The sequence below is a fragment of the Mustela erminea genome, chromosome 13 (assembly GCF_009829155.1).
Source record: "Mustela erminea isolate mMusErm1 chromosome 13, mMusErm1.Pri, whole genome shotgun sequence".
Taxonomy (NCBI): Eukaryota; Metazoa; Chordata; class Mammalia; order Carnivora; family Mustelidae; genus Mustela; species Mustela erminea.
In genome coordinates this window covers 68,653,142-68,677,714 of record NC_045626.1, presented here as the reverse complement: position 1 = coordinate 68,677,714, position 24,573 = coordinate 68,653,142, and the positions used below count along the sequence as shown (strand labels likewise).

Genomic DNA, 24,573 nt, shown 5'->3' with positions numbered 1-24,573 from the left:
ATCAGTTTTGCAACCATCACCATAATCAATTTTAGAACATTTTCTTCACCCTGAAAAGAAACCCTTAATGTTAGGAGTCTCTCCCCATTTCCCTTCAATCCTTCCAGGCCCTAGGCAGCCAGAAATTTACTTTATGACTCCGTAGATTTATCTGTTCTGGACATTTCATATAAGTGGAATCATATGCTATATGGTCTTTGTGAATGGCTTCTTTCCCTTAGCATGTGCCAGAATGCATCCATGTTTTAACATGTAATAGTACTGCATTTCTTTTTATGGTTGTGTGATATTTAATTGTATGGATTGTATGGATATGCATATTTTGTTCATCCATGAGTTAGTGAACATTTGGGCTTTCACTTTTTTTGGCTATTATTAATAGCCAAATTAATATTATTATTAATAATGTTGCTGTTAACATTCATATACAAGTTTTTTTTTTAATATTTTATTTATTTGACAGAGCGACTGAGTGAGAGACAGAACACAGGTAGGGCAAGTGGGAGAGAGAAGAGCAGGCTTCCGGCCAAGCAGGGAGCCTGATGGCAGGGCTTGATCCCAGGACCCTGAGATCAGGACCTGAGCTGAAGGCAGATGCTTAATGACTGAGACACCCAGGTGCCCCCATATACAAATTTTGTATAGACATTTGTTTTAAGTTCTCTTGGCTCAGTTGTGGGTATCCTTGATCTCAGTTCAGGTCTTGATCCCAGGGTTGTGAGATTGAGCCCTGTCTTGGGCAACGAACTCGGCATGGAGTCTGCTTGAAATTCTCTCTCTCCCTCTCCCCATCCCCTGAGCTGAGATCAAGAGTCCGACACCCAACCAACTGACCCACCCATGCAACCCCCAAAAATATGAATTCTTTAATAACTCATTAAAATATTATTTTTTTTTAAGATTTGTTTATTTATTTGACAGGCAGAGATCACAAGTAGGCAGAGAGGCAGGCAGAAAGAGAGGAGGAAGCAGGCTCCCTGCTGAGCAGAGAGCCTGATGCAGGGCTCCATCCCCGAACCCTGGGATCATGACCTGAGCCAAAGGCAGAGGCTTAACCAACTGAGCCACCCAGACACCCCTAAAATATTTTTTAGATTAGAAAAATTTTTACGTTTAAGTTTCCCTGATTGTTTAGCATTTTTTGTTTGAGAGTTGGTTTGTAGTTAGTTAAAATGAAGATCCAAGGTCCATACATAGCCTTTGATTAACCTACATCTTAAGTGTCTTTTAATGTGTAAGTTTCCCCCTCTTTCTTTTGCTGTTTATTTGTTGAGGGAACTGGGTTATTAGTCCTGTGACATTTCCTACATCATTGATTTTGCTGATTGCAGAACCATTTTTATTTGTTCCCTGTATTTTTTACAAGTTGATACTTAGTTGTGGATGAGGTCTGAAGATATTTAGATTCAAGTTCTTGGTAGGAGTACATTACAGGTCGTGGATTTCCTCAGATTTCTTTGTTTGCTCTGGTCTCTTTCTTGCTGGAGGTCACATCCAAATGTCTTGAGTCTTGATTATCCATTCATACTTAAGTGTCAGCAACTGAGAAATTAGTTAGAAGCTCCCAGTCTCAGAGCAGGACTTGTAGATTTGTGAGCTTCTCTTTAGGGACAAGCCTGCTTTTTCATTGAGGGAGATGGCGCACAGATGTGAGAATCTTGAGGCTTTTAGTTCTTAGCTTCTTCTGCAAAGATACTTCCAGTCCCCTGATGGAGATACCAGTCAAGCTGCCAGAATTCTGGAAGCAGGGTGTGGAGAAGGATCTGGATACCCTGCCTAGCAGGGTTGGGAAGGAGACTGGGGCCCCTAAATGCTCACTATGTAGACTTCCATTCAGTCCCCTCATCTGTGGCTTGTAACTACAATTCTAGGAGCCATTCCTTGTTCCTTCTAGTTCTGAGCTCTCCTGCAATTCTTTGGGCCTGCTTCTCATCCGTATCCCACTCTAGATATTCTAGAGAATCACTATAACAAGACATAAATCCAAGACAGTGACCCATTTATTATAGCAGTATTTAATCAAAAACCCCAGTTTGATTATCCTTTAGTTTATTTACTGAAATAGTCACTAATGGCGACCTTTGTTACTTAGAGTGTGATACCAGAAAGAGGAGGAGAACAAATGTTTGATCTGAATAAGGATTATTCATTTGTATGGATTAACTCTCTTTTCTGGCTAATTCCTTCTCTGATTGTCATTGAAATATGTGACCTTAGTTATGAAGGGTGATTTCATTCTTTTAGAATAAATGTCTTACTATAAATGCCTCACAGTTACTCACAATTACACATAGTACAAGTGCACCCTTCTTCCACCGTGCACTTATTACTCCTTTTTCTTTCTACTAGAATTTGTTTCCAAAGACTGCTCTGACAAAGTAGTATACATTTGGTGGCTTATAAACAACAGAAGTGTACTGTCTTATAGCTCTGGAAACTAGAAATTTGACATCAAGATGTCAACAGGGTCATCCTCTTTTTGGAGGCTCTGGAGGAGGATCTGTTCTGTGCGTTTCTCTTAGCTTCTGGTGTTGCCAGCAGTCCTTGGTGTTCCTTGGCCTGTGGACACATCATTCTAGTCTCTGCTTTCATTATCACATGCTGTTTTACCTGTATGTCTGTCTTCACATGGCATTCTCCTTTCTGTGTGTATCTGTCCCTGTGTTTCATCTCTTCTTCTTTTTTTTTTTTTTTTTAAGATTTTATTTATTGGAGAGAGAGAGACAGCCCACAGAAGAAGAATGAGAGGTAGAAGCAGACTCCTTGCTGAGCAGGGATCCTGATGTGGGTCTTGATCCCAGGACACCTGCAGCAAGACATTGTTGCCCAACCACATTGCGCAGTCCCTCTTCAACAGAATCTTCATGAACTTGTGCTTCCTAGGCTTCATGGCATTCACCTACTGCATGACCCAAGCAGAAGGCAGCCGCTTAACTGACTGAGCCACCCAGGCGGCCCTCATCTCCTCTTTTTATAAAGATGCCAATCATACTGGATTAAGGGCCCACTTTACTCCAATGTGACCTCATCTTAATCACATCTTCAAAGAATTTCCAAGTCAGGTTAATTAATAGGTACTCCGGGTTGGGGGACACAATTCAACCCACAACATTGCTATCCAACCCACAACATTGCTATTCTTTGCACTAAGAAATAAATAAAAACTATGTTGCTTATTTGGTTCATGATGAAAATTACTGGTAGAAATTATCACCAAATGCAAATGGAAACTGTACACAGTAATTTACTATTGACCAAAACTGCCCAGAGATTCATAGAGGTAACATTGACAACCAAAAAAATTAATCTAGGCAAAAAATAGGAAATCTAGGCCTCTCCTAGTGTTCTTACAAAGGGAAGTTGGAGGTCTTAGAGCATCACTGGGACAAGAAAAATGAGCCAGTTATAGCCTTTTGAGTGTCATCCTCTTTCCTCCCAGTTTCCTTTCTTATAAAATAACTTTTTAAAAATGCATTAAAAAATTTCAGAGACTTGCCATGTTCATCTAGTGTTGAATTAGGAGGAAATTAGGAGCTAGCATGTAGCTGTTCGGAAATATGGCTCAGATAATTTACTCCCCTTTTCCCTCTTTCTCTTACAGTTAGAAGGGGAAGATAAAAGACTTTTTGATTCATGAAGAACCTGCTCACTAAGAAGTGTGTATCAAGCCGCTGCCGAATTTCTATCAGAAAAGAAGTAAGCAGAGAATGCAGAGGAAGATAGACTCCAGGTGAGTGATAGGACTTGATAAAAAAAGGTAACTGAAATTGTGACCCATATAAAAACCTGTAAACATTTTGTGTGTAAAAATGATAATAAAAAAAGTAGTTTCTGCCTCAATCGTGAGTGGTGAGAAAGGAACTTTGGGTAAGGATTTTTTTGTTGATATTTTGGGTTTCTCATCTAGAGTATAATTAATGTACATTTCATACATAATGTTACAGTTCAAAACAATTTTGTTCCATTTTGAGAGTGTGGGAATATCCATCATTAAAATTATGATTTTGAGCAAGAATGGGGGTGGTTTTGCTGAGATTGAAAGTTCCTTTTTTTTCCCTACCCACAAATGCTTTATTGAATTCAGTTGCAGATGTGTATCTAAAATGCTGTGAAAGGAGTGACAGCCTCAGACCATGGGCAGCTGCTAATAGCTTCCATAATATTTTATGTTCTCTGAAATTGCTTAGAAAATTATAAGTGAGCCAGTGGCAAAAATAATGATGAATGTCAGGCTCCCTTCTTAATGGGGAGTCTGCTTCTCACTCTGTCCCTACTCCCTGCTCATGCTCACTCACTCTCTGTCATAAATAAATAAAATATTTATTTTTTATTTTTTAAAAGATTTTATTTATTTGTCAGAGAGAGAGAGAGAGTACATAAACAGGGGGAGCAACAGGCAGAGGGAGAAGCAGGTTCCCCGCTGAGCAGGGAGCTGGATATGGGACTCGATCCCAGAACCCTGGGGTCATGGATGACCTAAGCCTAAGGCAGACGCCTAACTGACTGAGCCACTTGGGCATTCCTACATAAAATCTTTAAAAAAGGAATACTGATGAACATAATGATCAGAAGGGGGCCCAAGACCATGGCCCAGATGTTCAGGCACTTGGTGATGGAGGCATAGGCCTGGGTCCCAGTCACATCACCTACCATCTTCTGGTCATTAGACTTCATGGAGTAGGTGCATGCCATGAAGCCCAGGAAGCACAAGTTCATGAAGATTCTGTTGAAGAGGGACTGGGCAGTGTGGTTGGGCAATGACATCTTGCTGTGGGTGTTGATCATGGTGGTTGCCATGGGAGCTGATCTCTAGGACTCCCGGAGTACAGCCACATTATGTTCCTCCTTGAGCATCTCATAGGTTGTGGGGATACCAGTGTGGCGCCACGAAAGAAGCACTGGGAATTGTGGTTTGTGGTGCATGGTAGAGCAGCTGTGGGTCCTCCATTTCCCCAGTAGTTTTGATTTCTCCAAAGAGTCCTTTTTTGGTATTTGGGACATCCTGAGGTTGGAAGTTCTAACACCAAAGGCTGACTGGATGTTGGATCTTTCTCCTGCTTTTGACCATGGTTACTTTTAGCCCAGATGAAGGTTCTTTTGATTCCAAATAGCAGAATCCAACTCTAGCTAGCCTTGCCAGAGGGAAGGAATTTAGAAGAAAGAGTGCAGTTTACTAACAGACCTCAGACTCACAGGGGTGGGTATATGGCTTATAGCTGGCCAGTCATGAGTGTCCCACTGCCCTGGGTACAGTGATTGGTTCAGGGGTGGGCACGTGACTGCAGAGGCTAATCAGGGTTTGTTTGTTTCTTTGTCCCACCCCCCACCCCCAAAAGCTGAGACAGCCATTTAAAGTGAGGGTTGCTTTTTATTGCTGAGGTTGCTGGGGCAGCTGTTATAGCATCCACCAAGCAGAGGCAACAGAACCTTGTGCTGGTAAGCAGGTCAGCACATTGAGAGAAGCAGGAAGATCTAACAATGCTGAGACACCAGTTCTGGCTCTTAAAGATCTACTGCAGAATTCTCCCAGAGTGCAAGAGCTCGGGAATTACCTCTTTGTGCTGGATATCTAATCTCCACTCACTGCAAGAAATTAGCCAAAGAGGAGCTCAGCAGGAGGTATGAGGGAGGGAGAAGAATGAGGCCAGAGTATTTATTCCCTTGGCTCCCACCTTGGAAGATATTTTGGGTTGGCTGTGTCCCTCCCCTGAAGCTCACAGAGCCCCTTGTAAAGCAACAGACTCTGACTCTCCTTCTGTGTTCTGGTAGTTATTTCCTTTTCTTATCCCTTTGGGCCTAGAGGTGGCAGCAGCTTAGCCTCTCTAGCTTCAGGTTCCTGCACTTTCCCTTGTGGTTCCTCTATACCCACACCTTTGTAAATATGCCATCCTCAGATTATCCTATTGTTAGTATATCATCAGTTTTCTTTGGGAATCTTGGGAATTTTTATCATGACCAGTGTTAGATTTTGTCAAATGGTGTTTCTGCATCTCAAATTGATCTTATGGTTTTTGTCCTTTATTAATAGGGTATATTACATTGATTTTCAGATGTTAAACTAACCTTGCATTCCTAGGATAAATCCAACTAGTGCATGGTGTTTTTTGTATGGTTCTTCTACGTTGGATTTGGTTTACTAATATATTTTGAGGAATTTTGTGCTAACAGTTCTGTTTATTAGCTATAGGTGTGTGTGTGTGATTTTTTTTTTAAGATTTATTTGAGAGAGAACACCAGTGGGGAGGAGCAGAGGGAGAGGGAGAAGCAGACTCCCCGGTGAGCAGGAGCCTGGCATGGGGCTTGATCCCGGGACTCCAGGATCATGACCTGAGGCTGAAGGCAGACACTTAACCAACTGAGCCACCCATGTGCCCCATTGTGTGTGTATTTTTGTCTGTCTTTGGTATCAGGGTCTGATACTAGCTCAAAGAATGAATTTGGAAGTGTTCCTTCCACCTTTTTTTTTCCTGGAAGAATTTATAGAGTGTTGTCATCATTTATTTTTAAAATATTTGGTAGAGGGACACCTGGGTGGCTTAGTGGGTTAAGCGGCTGCCTTCGGCTCAGGTCATGATCCCAGTGTCCTGGGATCGAGTCCTGTATGGGGCTTCTTGCTCAGCAGGGAGCCTGCTTCTCCCTTTGCCTCTGCTGCCCCTCTGCCTGCCTGCATGCTGTCTCTCTCTCTCTCTTTCTCTCTCTGACAAATAAATACATAAATAAATAAAATCTTTAAAATATTTGATAGAATTCATCAGTGAAGCCATCTGGACCTGGGCTTTTCTTTGTAGGAAAATTTTAATTTTAATTACTAACTCAATTTCTTCACTTGTTATAGGTCTGTTCAGAGTTTCTACTTCTTTTTGAGCCAATTTTGGTAATTTGTGTTTTTCTGAGAATGTGTTCATTTCATCTCAGTTATTTAATTTGTGGCAGAGAGTTCATAGTATTCCTTTATATTTTTTTTCTAATAAAATAGACTTTATTTCAACTTATGAAAAATTGGTGGTAATGTCCTCTCTTTCATTCCTATTGTCAGTAACTTGCTAAAGGGTTGTCAGTTTTGTTGAATGACCCTTACTGTTGTTACACTCTTTTTTCCTTATTCCAATTTGAATTGGATTCTTACTGCTTACAATAAGAATTTATTGAATTATTCCAATTAAGAATTATTATAATATATAAGAATTATATTATTATACATGTAATACATTTTAATATTATATTATTATATTACAATATATAAGAATTATTCCAATTTGAGTTGGATTCTTTTTGCTTGCAACCTATGATACTAACACAGAAATTTTTTGTGGCATTCCTTGGGCAAGGTAGAAGCCAGGGTATAGTGGGAGGGACCTATCTAGCAGTTGTTTGGACCCTTCCTTCTGAGTGATGCCATATTGGTGCTTCAGACCAACTCCTGTTCAGTCTGTGTCTCAGCTCCAAATTCAGTCCTGGGTGGACGAATCTGGTTGGTCTAGCATGAGTCAGATTTCTCCTCCTGCTCTAATCCATCAGGACTTGGAGAAAGGTCATGGAGTTCCAGCATGGCTGCTGAGGTCTGCCCCAGCTGATCCCATGGAAAAGGGATCCTTGAAAGCTGAATCAGCACCCTGACGGTGTTTCCAATGTGATCTGACCCTTCAGGCCTGCCTCATTATATCCTCCAAAGCAAATTAACTATGGCTTAAAATGAAGCTCTGTAGCCTCTAACTCTGATTTATTTTCCCCAGTTGCTTTACGGCTTTAGATGTGGGACCTTGAGAAGAGAATGTATTTGCTTAAAAAAAATTTAAACTGTTAGCACAGTTTAGATTCAGAAAGGTACATAAAATATACTGTTTATTATATCATTTTGAAACAAACATGGAACCATCACACCGTAAAGAAATAGTGTATTGTCAACACCTCAGAAATCCCTTTTCCTGTATTCTTTCCTAATCACACCCACTTCTTCTCTAGAGTAAACCAGTGTCCTACCTTAATAGTAATCACTTTTGCAAATTTCTTTATATTTTTACCAGTTAAGTGTGCATTTTAAAACAATATAGTTTAGTTTTCCCTCTTCGCCTTTATATAAATGGAATCATATTGTATGTATGTCTTGATTCTTTCTCTCAAGATTTTAAGATTTCTGGGCGCCTGGGTGGCTCAGTGGGTTAAGCCACTGCCTTCGGCTCAGGTCATGATCTCAGGGTCCTGGGATCGAGTCCCACATCGGGCTCTCTGCTCAGCAGGGGCCTGCTTCCCTTCCTCTCTCCCTGTCTGCCTCTCTGCCTACTTGTGATCTCTCTCTGTCAAATAAATAAATAAAATTCCAAAAAAAAAAAAAAAAAAGATTTTAAGATTTCTTCACGTGGTAGTCCATAGTTGTGGTTTGCTCATTTTCCTTGCTCTGTGATACATTCTAAGAATATTACACAGTTTATCAATTCTGTTGTTGAGCATTTGGGTTGTTTCCATTTTTTGAATGTGATGGACATTCTCATATGCATAGTTTGGCACACAGTGGTTCTCAAGTTTGAGCCTGCAGCAGAATGCCCTGGAGGGTTTGGTAAACACAGATTGCTGGACTCCACCATCGGAGTTCTGATTCAGTAGATCTGGGGTCACACCAATGATTTGTATTTCTAGTAAGTTCTCAGTTGATGCTGATGCCGTTTTGGGAATCACTTTGATAACCACTATTTGGGCTATATAATTGGGAATAGGTTGCAGGGCCCAAAGAGAAGAGAATCTTCAATTTTGCTAGGAAACAGTTTTCTAAATTGGTTGTACCACCTGTGCTCTCATTGGCCATGTATGGGTGGGCTGTTGGGTTTTAACTGGCATTAAACAAAAACCGTTGGGGTTTTAATTGGGATTACTTTGAAGCTATAGATCAGGTTGGGAAAAATAACAATTTTGGTGAGTCCTAAAATTTTCCCTATAAAAATGTTTACAGGGGCACCTGGGTGGCTCAATAGGTTGGGCCTCTGCCTTTGGCTTGGGTCATGGTCTTGGGGTCCTGGGATCGAGCCCCGTGTCGGGATCTCTGCTTGGTGGGGAGCCTGCTTCCCCCTCTCCCTCTGCCTACCTCTCTGCCTACTTGGGATCTCTCTGTTGAATAAATCCTAAATGATCCTCATTCATAGATTCTGAATTTGTGAATTCACATAATTTCTGCCCCAATTCCCAGAATTTATTTTAACCCCCAGATCTCTCAGCTCTCAGGGTCGTTCTCAGACATGTGTAGAGCCTTATAAAATTTGAGTTTCTTAACAGGCACATTCTCAGCTGAGATGAAACAAGGAATGCTAGGCCCTTTTTTTTTCTTAAGTTTTTATTGTGGTATAATTGAAGTACAACGTTATGTTAGTTTCCTGTGTACAGCATAATGACTCTGTATTTGTGTGTATCAGGAACTGCTCACCACTAGAAGTCTAGTTAACATCTTTCACCATACATAGTTACAGAATTTTTTTTCTTGTGATGTGAACTTTTAAGATTTACTTTCCTAGCAGCTTTTATTTTTTTTAAAATTTTATTTATTTATTTTACAGAGGGAGATCACAAATAGACAGAGAGGCAGGCAGAGAGAGAGAGGGAAGCAGGCTCCCTGCTGAGCAGAGAGCCTGATGTGGGACTCGATCTCAGGACCCTGAGATCATGACCTGAGCCGAAGGCAGCGGCTTAACCCACTGAGCCATCCAGGCACTCTCCTAGCAGCTTTTAAATATGCAGTACAATTACTAACTATATCATTACATGACCTACTTCTTTTATAAATGGCAGTTTGTAGCATTTGACTCCTTCACCCACTTTGATCACCCACCCCCACCCCTGCCTTTGGCAACCGCCAGTCTGTTCTCTGTGTCTGTAAGCTTGTATTTTGTTCTGTTTTAAACTACATATAAGGGAGAACATATGATATTTGTCTTTCTCTGTCTGACTTGTTTCATTTAGCACAGTGCCCTCAAGGTCATTCATGTTGTTGCAAATGGCAGGATTTCATTCCTTTTTATGGCTGAAGAATATGCTATTGTACCTATATACCACATTTTCTTTATCCATTCACTTGTCAGTGGACACTTAGGTTGTTTGTCTTGGCTATTGTAAATAATGCCGCAGTGAACATGGGCATGTGTATATCTTAGAGTTAGTATTTTTTTTTTCTTCTTCAGGTAAATCCCCAGAAGTGTGGATCATATGTAGGTCTCTTTTTAATTTTTGAGAAGCCTCCTTATTATTTTCCACGGTGCCTACATCAGTTTGCATTCCCATGAATAGTATATAAGGGCTCTCTTTTCCGCACATCCTTGCCAACAGTTGTTATTGCTTGTGTTTTTGATATAGCCATTCTCACAGGTGTGAGGTGGTATCTCCTTGTGGTTTTGATGTGCATTTCTCTGATGATTGGGGATAGTGAGCATCTTTTCACGTACGTACCTGTTCACCATGTGTATGTCTTCTTTGGAAACATGTCTATTCAGATGTTCTGCCCATTTTTAAATTGGATTATTTGTGTTTTTTTGTTATTAAGTTGTAGGAATTCTTTATATTGTTTGGATATTAACCCCTTATCAGAATGATTTGCAAATATTTTCTTTCACTCAGTAGATGGCTTTTTCATTTTGTTGATTATTTCCTTCACGATGCAGAAGCTTTTTAGTTTTAGCTCCCTGTATTGATTTTTGCTTTTGTTGTCTTTGCTTTGGTGTCAAATCCAAAAAAATCAGCACTGAGACCAATGTCAAGGAGCTTACTATCTACATTTTCTTCTAGGAGTTTTATGGTTCCAGGTCTTACATTCAAGTCTTTAATTTCTTTTGAGTTAATTTTTGTTTATGATGTAAGATAGAGGTCCAGTGTTATTCTTTTGCATGTAGCTGTCCAGTTTTCTCAATACCATTTATTGAAGAGACTGTACTTTCCCTACTGTGTATATTCTTGGTTCCTTTATTATAAATTAATTGACTACAAACTTGAGTTGATTTCTAGGCTCTCTATTCTGTTCATTGGTCTGTGTATCTTTTTTATGCCAATGCCATACTGTTTTGATAACTATAGCTTTGTAATATAGTTTGAAATCAGGGAAAATGGTGCCTCCAGCTTTGTTTTTTCTCAAGATTGCTTTGGCTCTCCAGGGTCTTGGTTCTACACATACTTTAGGATTATTTGTTCTATTTCTGTGAAAAATACCACTGCAATTTTGATAAGGGTTACATTGAATCTATAGATGGCTTTGGGTAGTTTGGATATTTTAACAATATTGATTCTTCTAATCCATGACATGGAATATTTGAGGTGACTTTATAGAATATAGCCTGTGAATAACAAGAATCAACTGTATATATGTATTTTTTTAATTTTTATTAATTTATTTGACAGACAGAGATCACAAGTAGGCAGAGAGGCAGGCAGAGAGAGGAAGGGAAGCAGGCTCCCTGCTGAGCAGAGTCCGATGTGGGGCTCGATCCCAGGACCCTGGGATCATGACCTGAGCCGAAGGCAGAGGCTTTAACCCACTGAACCACCCAGGCGCCCTGTATATATATTTTTGATACTGCTTTTGTGTAGAATAGTCTTGCTAGATTCTTACAAATTTTGATAACTTACCTGTAGATTCTTTGGGATTTTCCACATGCATAATCATGTCATATGCAAAATGACACTTTATTCCCCCTTTGCCAATCTTTAGGACTATAATTTCTCTTTTTTGCTTTGCTCTGCCAGCCAGGACCTTCAGTACATTGTATAGAAGTGGTCTTACATGTCCTGTTCATAATCTCAAAGGGGAAAGCTATGAGTTTCAGTTGGTACCTGCATATTCATATACTGATTCATATGAATATATTTATATTCACATTTTCAGTATGGTATCTGCATAAGTTTTTCTTAGATAGCCCTTATCAGATTAAGGTTTCTCTTCTGAGAACCTTAAACCTTAGTTTAAGACTTTTTGTCATGAATGGATATTGAATATTTTTTAATCAACTATCTTTTCTCCATCTATTGAAATGATTATTTGTCTTTATGGTTGATTTTTTTTTTTAAGATTTTATTTATTTATCAGAGAGGGGTGGGGGAGAGAGCGAGCACAGGCAGACAGAATGGCAGGCAGAGGCAGAGGGAGAAGCAGGCTCCCTGCTGAGCAAGGAGTTCGATGTGGGACTCGATCCCAGGACGCTGGGATCATGACCTGAGCCGAAGGCAGCTGCTTAACCAACTGAGCCACCCAGGCGTCCCTATGGTTGATTTTTCTAATGGTAACCTTCCCTTTCTGGAATTAAGCCTCCATTATATTGTATTATACTTTTTCTGTGTTGCTGACTTGAGTTAGCTAATATTTTGTTTAGATTTTTACATCTGTATTCATTAGTGAGATGTAAATTTTTCTTTCTTAAAATTTCCTGGTTAGGTTTTGTATTAAGGTTATGGCTAGTCTCCTAAAACCATGTGGTTTTATACAGATCTGGGTGTGTAGTGTTCTTTATTAAAAAAGAAATCTGAGGGCGCCTGGGTGGCTCAGTGGGTTAAGCCGCTGCCTTCGGCTCAGGTCATGATCTCAGGGTCCTGGGATCGAGTCCCGCATCGGGCTCTCTGCTCAGCAGGGAGCCTGCTTCCCTCTCTCTCTCTGCCTGCCTCTCTGACTACTTGTGATTTCTCTCTGTCAAATAAATAAATAAAATCTTTAAAAAAAAAAAAAAAGAAATCTGAGGGGGGTGCCTTAGTTGTTTGAGTGTCTGACTCTTGATTTTGGCTCAGGTCATGATCTCAGGGTTGTGAGATTAAGTCCTATGTCAGGCTCCGTGCCGAGTGCTGTGTGCAGAACCTGCTTGAGGTTCTCTCTCCCTCTTCCTTTGCTCCTCCCCTGTTCTCTCTGTGTCTCTTTCTCTCAAATAGAATAGAACAGAATAGAAAAAGAATTCCTTCGATAGTTTATGTGAGATTGGCATGAATTTTTCCTATCATTTTGGTGGAACTTGACAGGAAGACCATCAAGGCCTGGATATTTCATTGCAAGAAGGTTTTTACTACTGTTTATTTTTGCTAATGGTTACTGGACTGTTCACATTTTATACTTCTTGTGCAGTTTTTGATAAGTTTTGTTTTTCTAGCTACTTATCCATTTTATCTATATCTTCAAATTTATTTTTATCAAGTTATTTACAATATCTCTTTGCATTTCTAATGATGTATTTCCTTTTCCCCCCTAATACTGGTTTTTGGCCTTCTTTTTAAGAAGAGATTTTTGATCAGTTTCATTGACTATTTGTCAGCTTTATTAGTGTTTTTTAAAAACTCACTTTCCTTTTTGCTCTTCTCTGCTATGTTTTCCATTCATGTGAAAAAGAATCAACATTGCAGGCCTGAGACTGCTATTCTTAGAAAGTCCTGCTTACAAGGTAGGTCCTTGACTGGTGTCTAGAGACTTAGATTTCAGGACGGTTCTCACCGTTCCCACTGATAAGGGTAGTTAACTGTGCTAATAATGTAGTTTATACTGAGCACCAGCTTTCTTTCTAGGAATCTAGAATTTTGGTATGTGATAGGAAGAGGGTTCCAATAGGACCAGCCCCCATAAGAACTTTGGCCACTGAGTCTCTGATAAACTTCCCTGGTAGATGACATTTCATATGTGTTCACATAATTGAGTGCTGGGGGAATTAAGGGTATTCTTTTTTTTTTTTTTTTTAACGTTTGTTCCTGCATTTTATTTTTTTTCCCTTTTTAAAAATTTTTTTTATTTTTTTATTAACATATAATGTATTATTAGTCCCAGGGGTACAGGTCTGTGAATCGCCAGGTTTACACACTTCACAGCACTCACCGTAGCACATACCCTCCCCATTGTCCATAACCCCACCCTCCTCTCCCTACCCCTGTACCCCCGGCTCCCCTCAGTTTGTTTTGTGACATTAAGAGTCTCTTATGGTTTGTCTCCCTCCTGATCCCACCTTGTTTCATTTATTTTTTTCCTACCCCCCAAGCCTCCCAAGTTGCCTCTCAACTTCCTCATATCAGGGAGATCATATGATAATTGTCTTTCTCTGATTGACTTATTTCGCTAAGCATAACGCCGTCTAGTTCCATCCACGTTGTTGCAAATGGCAAGATTTCATTTCTTTTGATGGCTGCATAGTATTCCATTGTGTGTGTGTGTGTGTGTGTGTGTGTGTGTGTGTGTGTGTATCTCACATCTTCTTTATCCATTCATCTGTTGATGGACATCTAGGTTCTTTCCATAGTTTGGCTATTGTGGACATTGCTGCTATAAATATTTGGTTGCACGTGCCCCTTCGGATCACTATGTTTTTATCTTTAGGGTAAAGACCCAGTAGTGCAATTGCTGGGTCGTAAGGTAGCTCTATTTTCAACTTTTTGAGGAACCTCCATGCTGTTTTCCAGAGTGGCTGCACCAGCTTGCATTCCCACCAACAGTGTAGGAGGGTTCCCCTTTCTCCACATCCTTGCCAGCATCTGTCATTTCCTGACTTGTTGATTTTATCCATTCTGACTGGTGTGAGGTGATATCTCATTGTGGTTTTGATTTGTATTTCCCTAATGCTGAGTGATTTGGAGCACTTTTTCATGTGTCTGTTGGCCATCTGGATGTCTTCTTTGCAGAAATGTCTGTTCATGTCCTCTGCCCATTTCTTGATTGGATTATTTGTTCTTCAGATGTTGAATTTGCTAAGCTCTTTATAGATTTTAGATACTAGCCCTTTATCTGATATGTCCTTTGCAAATATCTTCTCCCATTCTGTCAGTTGTCTTTTGGTTTTGTTAACTGTTTGCTTTGCTGTGCAAAAGCTTTTGATCTTGATGAAGTCCCAATAGTTAATTTTTGCCCTTGCTTCCCTTGCGTTTGACGTTGTTCCTAGGAAGATGTTGCTGCGGCTGAGGTCGAAGAGGTTGCTGCCTGTGTTCTCCTCAAGGATTTTGATGGATTCCTTTCTCACATTGAGGTCCTTCATCCATTTTGAGTCTGTTTTCATGTGTGGTGTAAAGAAATGGTCCAATTTTATTTTTCTGCATGTGGCCGTCCAATTTTCCTAATACCATTTATTGAAGAGGCTGTCTTTTTTCCATCGGACGTTCTTTCCTGCTTTGTCGAAGATTAGTTGACCATAGAGTTGAGGGTCTATTTCTGGGCTCTCTATTCTGTTCCATTGATCTATGTATCTGTTTTTGTGCCAGTACCGTGCAGTCTTGATGATGAATTAAGGGTATTCTATGTGGCTCCACTGGGAGAGGACTCTTGGAAGTATGCATCTGATTTGTCCCCTCCCCCTTTTCTCTTTACTGAATTTGCTTTGTGCCCTCTTGCTGTGATAAATCATAGCCGCAAGGGCAACTATATGCTGAGTTCTGTGAGTCCTTCTATCTAATCATCACTGAATCTAGGGGGTAGCCTTGGGAATGTTTGGCTTACCATTGTGAATGGGAGGTATTTTTGTCAGAGATGGGCCTGCTTATTGTTCTTGAAGCAGTTACTCTCAGTCAGTCTCATTTTGCTTATCTATTTAATTTCCCTTGTGCATCAAGAGATATTTGCATCATATGCAGAGATAATCTGATTCTCTCCTTTACCCATTGCTCCTCAAATTTAAGGTCTCTTAAGGATGGTGCAGTTAAGAAAACTTGTCCTCCAAAGGTATTGGCCAACCAAAAGTCTTCTGCCTTCTCTGGGATCCGGAGTGAGAAACCTTGTGCCACTCATCCAGTTCAGTATCCTGCCTCACATGGTTGGACCCGAAGGAACCGGTTACGAGAATTGCGTGTCAGGTGAGCTTGCAAGTTGTCACCTGCCTGCAGTGGATTTTCCACTGTTCACTCTTCTTGGTTAAAAGGAGGGGATGATTCTTATTCTCCTATCTCAATTAGTCGGAGACTTTGATGCCTACTCTTTTGTGGCAGAATGTTCAGAAGAGAAGGATATTTAGGAATCTACAGACTTAAAGTCTGTCATTCTGTGTTTTCATTCCCATTCTCTAGTTGTACCCACAATGTATAAGCTATAAAGAGTCTTCCAGAAGAAGTCTAAGCATAGTCTAAGAAAAATTATCATTTTCCACTCCTCTTGATTAGGTCTATCAAAGGCATTTATTCATTCAGCGAAAAATTTTTTTAAAGATTTTTATTTATTTGAGGGGGAGAGAGAGAAGGAGAGCAAGAAAGCAGGAGCAAGGGGGAAGGGATGGAGGCAGAGGGAGAAGCAGACTCCTCACTGAGCAAGGAGCCCAATTCGGGGCTCGATCCCAGGACTCTGGGATAAGAACCTGAGCCAAAGGCAGACACTTAACCAACTGAGCCACTCAGGTGCCCTCAACAAAAATTTATCAGGCTTTCTCTTCCTGAGGACGTGGCATCCATCTCCTATGCAGCATCACGGACTTCCTCTGACCTCTGGTGAAGCCCAAGATTGTTACAAAGAGGACCAAGAAATTTATCTGGCACCAGATATGTCAAATGGAAGAAACCCAGAGGCATTGACGGGAGGGTGCACAGAAGATTCAAGGGCCAGATCCTGATGCCCGGCATATGATACAGGAACAACAGGAATACCAAGCACATGCTGCCCATTGGTTTCTGGAAATTCCTAGCCCACAGTGTCAGCTCTGCGATGTGCAATAAATCTTACTGTGTAGAGATTACTCCCAGTGTCTCCTCTAAGAAGCACAAAGCCACTGTGGAAAGAGCAGTCCATCTGGCCATCAGAGCCACCGATCCCAATACCAAGCTTCACAGTGAAGAAAATGAATAGATAGCTTATGTGCATATTTGTGTTAAAAAAACCATCAAACTACCAAAAAAATTTATCAGGTGCCTACTTGGCCAGGTGTTGTGCTAGATGATGAGCATATAAGGTGAATAAGACATTTGTAGTCCATGACCTCCCAAAGGCTTAAAATCATGTAGGCTTGACTGAGTGTTGAGTCCCACCAAGAAAGCAGGATAAATGCTAGAATACGAGAGGATGTGGTGCTGCAGGCCCACATGGGTAGAACAGCCCTGCTAGTGTAGCCAGAGGAACTTCCTGGAAGAAGTGGGCTTTAAGATGAGCCTTAAATGGTAATGTATGAATAAGCCACATAAAGAGTAGGAAGAAGAAGAGTGTTCCAAGCTGAACCTGGAGACTAACTGGCCGAGACAAGCCACCTTTTTTGTATGTGTACCAGGCGCTGTGCTAGGTAGGTACTTGAGATACTATAAGACTTGGTCCCCATTCTCAAGGGCTTATAGTGCAGAGGGAACAACAGGTCCCCTGTGAGCCAATTACTGTGATTTGGTGTCATAACATTATATTATACTAAGGGTTGAATCAGGGTGTTGAGGGTACAAGGCTACTCACCGTGTTTCGATTGGGGAAGGTCCAGGAAGGCTTCCCTTAGGAGCAAGCATTGAAGGTGAGCCTTGATAGGTAAGTGGGCATTTGCTAGGTGTTTTAGGTAGTAAGAATAATGTGAATAAAAGCATTTTCATGTACTTGCTTCCTTTATTTCGACTCTGAAGTCTTCATTGACAAAAGACTTTATATTGAAAGTATTTTTTAAAAATAATCAGCTTGGGGGTCACCTGGCTGGCTCAGTTGGTAAAGCATATGACTCTTGATCTCAGGGTTGTGAGTTAGAGCCCCACAATGAAGGTAGAGATTACTTATAAAAATAAAAATAATGAAACAATCCACTTGATCTTGGTTTTATAAATCTGTCCATCCTATGCGCTATTTTTTGCAAGAATAGCTGTGATTCACCTTTTGACTCATGCTAGCATATCTCCCCATGGGACATTAATTTCCCCCTGCTTTCCAGAAAATTGATGAAATAAGTCAAATGGAATTTTAAAATGTGTATGTATATATTCTTTCTTTCCTTCTTTCAGATGCGTGACCAGAAAGTTCTTATATTTGTGGATTCGAATGACTTTTGGAAGAGTATTTCCCTCTAAAGCCAGGTAGTATTAGCTCAGAAAACCAAATTCCTCTGAGTTTATTCTAGGTTTTTGTTTTGTAGTAAGCCCATATGTAACCTTTGTTATGACATTCTCCTCCCCTCTCCCCCAGCCTCTAGCAGGCATATGATATAATGGTAACCTAACATGCCCTAGTTTGACCCAATGAGTGTATGAAGGAATCCTAAGTAAACCAGGGTAGCTAAGACCCTCTCTGAAAAAAAGGATTTGCCCAGAAGTAAATAATCTCTTTCATGGACTGACCACATTGACTTGATCTAGAACAGAACCGGGGGGGGGGGGGGGGGGGGGGGGATGTTGGCATTGGCAAGGGGAGTGAAATTTTACTATAGAAAGTCCTTGTCTTCCCACCCCCCCCCACTTCACTTTGTATGGGCCACTGCCCCCTACTGCGGGTTTGGTTAAAACTGCTTCAGCTGCAGCACAAAGAGCGAAGAGTGGATTGCACTGGGGGCCACCAGGGTCAGGGACCCATACAGGAGCCGGTGGGGTTGGAGACAAAGGGCCAGTGTAGAGTTTATTGCTAAGGAAAAATTGACAGCCATTGAGATGTAAGCATTTTTTTAAAAACAGAAATGTTGTGGGCTCTTAACCCCTCTACTCTTCCCTTATTACAACTTTTCTTTTTTCATTTTTCTGACATTGTGGCTTTCCTAATCTGGAACATCATTCAAGTCTCTTTTTTTTTTTTTAAAGATTTTATTTTTTTATTTGACAGACAGAAATCACAAGTAGGCAGAGAGGCAGGCAGAGAGAGAGGAGGAAGCAGGCTTCCTGCTGAGCAGAGAGCCCGATGCGGGGCTTGATCCCAGGACCCTGGGATCGTGACCTGAGCTGAAGGCAGAGGCTTTAACCCACTGAGCCACCCAGGTGCCCCTCATCCAAGTCTCTTAAGCAAATTTGGCCTGCGGGTGTCCTCTGAAATCTTTGCATGAACCCTGTGGGGAGCCATGCTCTTCCCATCTCCTTTGTGTGTCTTTACCAGTCCCAGCCTCACAGGTTAGGCAGAGTTCACCTCTGCATTTCCTTCTTCTCCTGGACCTTGGCCCTGTCCTTTTTCACTTGCTTGTAGCTTTTCAGTACCTTCAAATAAAGTTGTTTTTAATTCAGTTGAATATTTTATTTATTACTCCATCCAAACTTTTATTCTTCTTTTAGTGACTGTCCTAAAGCATAAAATATATATGTTTAATTTATCAGTGTCTAATGTTAATAGGCTCTTTTGCCCTCTTCCCAAACAAGGCAAGGTCCTTAAAGCAACCTTTAACTCTGTCTGTCCCCTCTCCTGACTTGTATGCCCTTTCTGTGAGGTATTTTAATTCTGTTTATATTTGAAAATCTGTAAAACATTATTTTTTCTGGTTTTATACAGCTAATATTCACATATTTATCCTTCCTGTTTTTTTTCCCTGTGTCTCCAGTTTTCCATCTGTGATTATTTTCCTTATGTCCTTGGAACAGCCTGATAATTTGCATCAGAATAGATCTGCTTGTGATGAATTCTCTCAGATTTTGTCTAAAAATGTTTTTATTTCACTTTCGTTTTTGAGGGATATTTCACTGCATAGAGAAATCTAGGTTGCCAGTTTCTTCCCCAGCATTTTGAAGATAGTTCATTGTCTATGGCTTCCATTTGTAAGTTGTTAGTCTAACTGTTGCTGGTTTGAAGATTCATTATCTTATTTTTCAGAGTTTTTTTTTTTTTTAAGATTTTACTTATTTGCCAGAGAGAGAGAGGGAGAGAGAGCGAGCACAGGCAGACAATGTCAGGCAGAGGCAGAGGGAGAAGCAGGCTCCCTGCTGAGCAAGGAGCCCGATGTGGGACTCGATCCCAGGACGCTGGGATCACGACCTGAGCCGAAGGCAGCTGCCCAACCAACTGAACCACCCAGGCGCCCTTTATTTTTCAGAGTTTTAATATGATATGCCTAGGTATGGATTTATTTTCTTAAAGTCCTTTAGTTCATTCTGAGATAATAGCTGACAGGGCTTTGTATTTTTGCTTTGTTTTGTGGACACATCTTTCTGGCATAGTTTCTTTGTCTATAGGCATGTTATTCTCCTTTTGCTTTCCCATAAAATAACCTTGAGGAGGATTTGACCTCATATTTTGTTGCTCCTTTTTATGTGGAATTGATCTTTCTGGCCTTTTTAGAATGAGGCAAGATCAGTTAACTTTCCTATTTCACAGAGCTCCCACTTCTGTCTCATTTGTAGTATTTAAAGATATGGCAGCTTGCTCTATGGGATATCCTGGTTCTATTCCACTAAAACACTTGGTCTGATCCTCTCTTTCTTCATCTCTCATGCATCTCCTGCTCAATTTCTATTCTGCTGCCAGCAGGTTTTCCTCATTCTGAAGCTCTGGCCTAAAAGGGAGCCTGGCATGTTGGTTCTGAGACTAGGGGCAGGACTGCTCCAACTGTTTCAGTTCTGTCTACGTGAGCCTGGTAGTGGAGTGGAGAAAACTCCTCTCAGGTTCAGCTGCAAGTCTCAGATGGAGCCTTTACAATTTGCAGTGACCACTAATGGCTGTTTTGGGTTTTTTTTTCCCCCCATTCTCAGGTTCCTTAGATGCCAACCTCCTTGTTCCTTCTTTCTCCCGTAGAAATGTTAAAACCATGCTGGTATTTTGACTGTGGATGGTTTGTCTTCATCTGCTTGCATTTTTATTTTATGGGGACAACTTGTCCCATGGTTTTGTTGTAATTGGTACGTGAATTTTTGGTTTTGCTACATGGTTACTGTTTGTGTTTTATGGGGATTTAGAGACTGGAAACCTCTGTTGTCCCCTCCACTGTCTTCCCCAAGTTCTTTTCCTCTTAACTTTTATTTAACTTATTATTTGACCCATATTTATCTAGAAATGTTTGTTTAAGTAATGCCCATTTATAGTCCCAGTACTTGGGAAATGCTGATTATATTAGAAATGCATTCAGGGGTGCCTGGGTGGCTCAGTGGGTTAAGCCTCTGCCTTTGGCTCGGGTCGTGATCTCAGGGTCGTGGGATCGGCCCGTATCAGGCTCTCCACTCGGCAGGGAGCCTGCTCTCCCCGCCCCCCCGCCTACTTGTGATCTCTGTCTGTCAAATAAATAAATAAAATCTTAAAAAAAAAAGAAAAGAGTGGGGTTATGGACATTGGGGAGGGTATGTGCTTTGGTGAGTGCTGTGAAGTGTGTAAACCTGGCGATTCACAGACCTGTTCCCCTGAGATAAAAATATATGTTTATAAAAAAAAAAAAGAAAAGAAAAGAAATGCATTCAACTCTAAGTAAGAGAAAGACTGATAGTGTCTTTAACAAATTGGGATTTGCTTTTTCTTGTAAGCAGTCTGGAGGTTGGTGTTCATTTAGCTGCTCAGGGAGCCCATCGGAGACTCAGGCTCTTAGTACCTTTTGAGTTCACCATTTTTAACGTATTGGCCCTTTTTCCTCAGAGATGATACTGCATTGTTGCAAAATGACTGTTCTGTTTTACACAGGAAGGAATAAGGAAGGGTAGCGTCAGATCTCTCTTTTACTCAGGAAAATAAAACTTTCCTGGAAACTTTCAGTTGCATTCTGCTTTTTTTTTAAAGATTTTATTTATGGGGCGCCTGGGTGGCTCAGTGGGTTAAGCCAATGCCTTCGGCTCGGGTCATGATCTCAGGGTCCTGGGATCGAGTCCCGCATCGGGCTCTCTGCTCAGCAGGGAGCCTGCTTCCCTCTCTCTCTCTGCCTGCCTCTCCATCTACTTGTGATTTCTCTCTGTCAAATAAATACATAAAATCTTTAAAAAAAAAAAAAAGATTTTATGTATTTATTTGATAGAGATCGCAAGTAGGCAGAGAGGCAGGCAGAGAGAGAGGAAGGGAAACAGGCTCCCTGCTCAGCAGGGAGGCTCAATTGAGCCCCCCGACACAGGGCTCAGTTCCAGGACCCTGGGATCATGACCTGAGCCGAAGGCAGAGGCTTTAACCCACTGAGTCCCCCAGGTACTCCTCTGCTTCTGCCTCATTGTCTGAGCTATGTTACTGACTGCCTTTTGCTATAGAGGAGGCTGGGAAAGAAACCTTTCCAGCTTCTGCACCAGATGACCGTGAGGAGGCAGCGGCTTGACAGTGGGTGTTGTGTTAGCCAGTGACCGATGTCTGTTATAGTGCTTTAAAATCATCCTGTTAGGGTGCCTGAGTGGCTCAGTGGGTTAAAGCCTCTGCTCAGGTCTTGATCCCAGGGTACTGGGATCAGGTCCCGAATCGGGTTCTCTGCTCAGCAGGGAGCCTGATTCTCTCTCTCTCTCTGCCTGCCTCTCTGCCTACTTGTAATCTCTCTGTCAAATAAAAAAATAAAATCTTTTTAAAAAATAAAATCATCCTATTACACTCTTTACTTTCTTTGCTCATGAGTGGTAGCAGGGCCTGGAGGGATGATACTGGACTGGAATTTGGGAGACCTGAGTTTGGGGCCTAGTCCAGGGCCTAGCTAATTATTTGACCTGGGGAAAAGTTATGGCTCTGGGCCTTAGTTTCTCAGATTGTAGAATGAGAGAGTAAGAATACTGCTTGTTCTCTAACATCTACCAGAATTAGAATTCTGATACTGTGTTGACTTAGAAATTTAGGGTGGGATGTTTTTGTTTTTTTCTTTAAGTTATAATCTATTGTTATTTTTTTATTATTATTATTATTTTCATTTTGTAATCTCTTTATTTTATTATTTTTTTTAACATTTTTTTTAATTTTTTTTTTTATTTTTTTTTTTTTAAAGATTTTATTTATTTATTTGACAGAGAGAGATCACAAGTAGGCAGAGAGGCAGGCAGAGAGAGAGAGGGGAGGAAGCAGGCTCCCTGCTGAGCAGAGAGCCCGATGCGGGACTCGATCCCAGGACCCTGAGATCATGACCTGAGCCGAAGGCAGCGGCTTAACCCACTGAGCCACCCAGGCGCCCCTTAACATTTTTTTTTAAAGATTTTATTTATTTATTTGACAGACAGAGATCACAAGTAGGCAGAGAGGCAGAGAGAGAGAGAGAGGAGGAAGCAGGCTCCCTGCTGAGCAGAGAGCCGGATTCAGGACTCGATCCTGGGACCCCGAGATCATGACCTGAGCCGAAGGCAGCGGCTTAACCCACTGAGCTACCCAGGCGCCCTGTAATCTCTTTTTAAATCAAGTGAGTTGTTTGTTACTTTGGGGAAGATTGGGCATATTGATGTTTGCTTTTTTGTTTGTTTTCATCTTTCTTTATGTTTTTCCTCACTTTTAAGAATATTAGAGGAGAATTAATTCATACCAGAAAATGCAGAATAATGCCTTTATGTTCTTGGAGATTGTTTTAACTTTTATTAACTGGCATTGTTTTATCATTAATAAACTGAACCAAAATGACCAAAAATAATGCAGTATATATCCATATATAAGGTAGTCTTAAATGTGAGGTAGTCACTTACTTTCCTGAAGAGAAGATCTGAACAGTTTTTTTTTTTAAGATTTTATTTATTTATTTGATAGAGAAAGATCAGAAGTAGGCAGAGAGGCAGGCAGAGAGAGGGGAAGGGAAGCAGGCTCCCCGCTGAGCAGAGAGCCCAATGAGGGGCTTGATCCCAGGACCCTGGGATCATGACCTGAGCAGATGGCAGAAGCTTTAACCCACTGAGCCACCCAGGTGCCCCCTGAACAGTTTTTTTGACTAATTTGAGAAGTAGGTAGAACAGTCATGTCCTTCTATGGTATTTAATTCATCAAGCTTTCTTCCTAAGATTTCTTAGCTAATGGCCTTGCTTCCTACTTTCTTGATAGAAACAACAGAAGAGGGGCACCTGGGTGGCTCAGTGGGTTAAGGCTCTGCCTTCGGCTCAGGTCATGATCCCAGGGTCCTGGGATTGAGCTCTGCATCGGGCTCCCTACTTAGCAGGGAGTCTGCTTCTCCCTCTCCCTCTGCCACTGCTCATGTGCTTTCTGTCTCACTCACTCTTTCTCTCAAATAAATAAATAAAATCTTTAAAGAAAGAAAGAAAAGACACAGAGGAGACCAGCACAAGTTCCCTCCACCATATCTACCCACCGCCAACATCTTTCACTGTGCAAGCTGCTTTCCCTACCGTTAGGTAGGTGAATTGTCCTTGCTCTCATCTGTGGCAAAATCCTTGGCTTTTGCACCGTTTTCTTTGTGCCTACTCAAGGCCATTACCCAAGCAGTTTTTTTCTCTTCTGCATCAGTTTTTTGCCATTTACTGGGTCATTTGCACCAGCATATACCCTTATTTCTCTCAACCTGAAAAAAAAAATCTCTTTGACCATACGTCCTCCTGCAGCTAGCACCGCCGTCTCTTTGCTCCCCTTTACCTCAACTCCCCTGGCCTTACTCTGTCTCCAACACAGAGTATGGATTTGTAGTCTCTCTCAAATCCATCCCACTAGGCTTTAGACTGGTCCTCCACCAGAACTGTTTTCGATTCGATAAGGTCACTACATCATCTTTGCACTGCTTCCGTGGAACCTCACAACCGTGACCGTCTCATCAGCTCTCAGGATGATTCCCAAATATATACACCCCACCCAGACCTCTCCCCTTGTCCAGACTGCTACATATGTAACAATCTATTGTGTCTAATAGATGTCACAACTTAGTATGTTCA

At 41.2% G+C, this 24,573-nt stretch overlaps 1 protein-coding gene across 12 annotated transcripts in view; it reads left to right on the top strand.

The window, feature by feature from the left end:
• The window catches only part of SFI1 (SFI1 centrin binding protein), a 105,460-nt gene that overhangs the window by 7,830 nt on the left and 73,057 nt on the right, over nucleotides 1–24,573 (top strand). For 9 of the 12 annotated variants that reach the window (XM_032309961.1, XM_032309962.1, XM_032309964.1 and 6 more), the window contains exons 2-4: nucleotides 3,602–3,730; nucleotides 15,598–15,771; nucleotides 17,869–17,940. In XM_032309961.1, the coding sequence (XP_032165852.1) occupies nucleotides 3,708–3,730; nucleotides 15,598–15,771; nucleotides 17,869–17,940 (269 nt within the window). In that variant the 5' untranslated portion in view covers nucleotides 3,602–3,707. Of the gene's footprint in view, nucleotides 1–2,757; nucleotides 3,075–3,601; nucleotides 3,731–15,597; nucleotides 15,772–17,868; nucleotides 17,941–24,573 lie in introns of those variants that run through there. The other 3 variants (XM_032309967.1, XM_032309966.1, XM_032309968.1) reach the window with 3 other exon arrangements.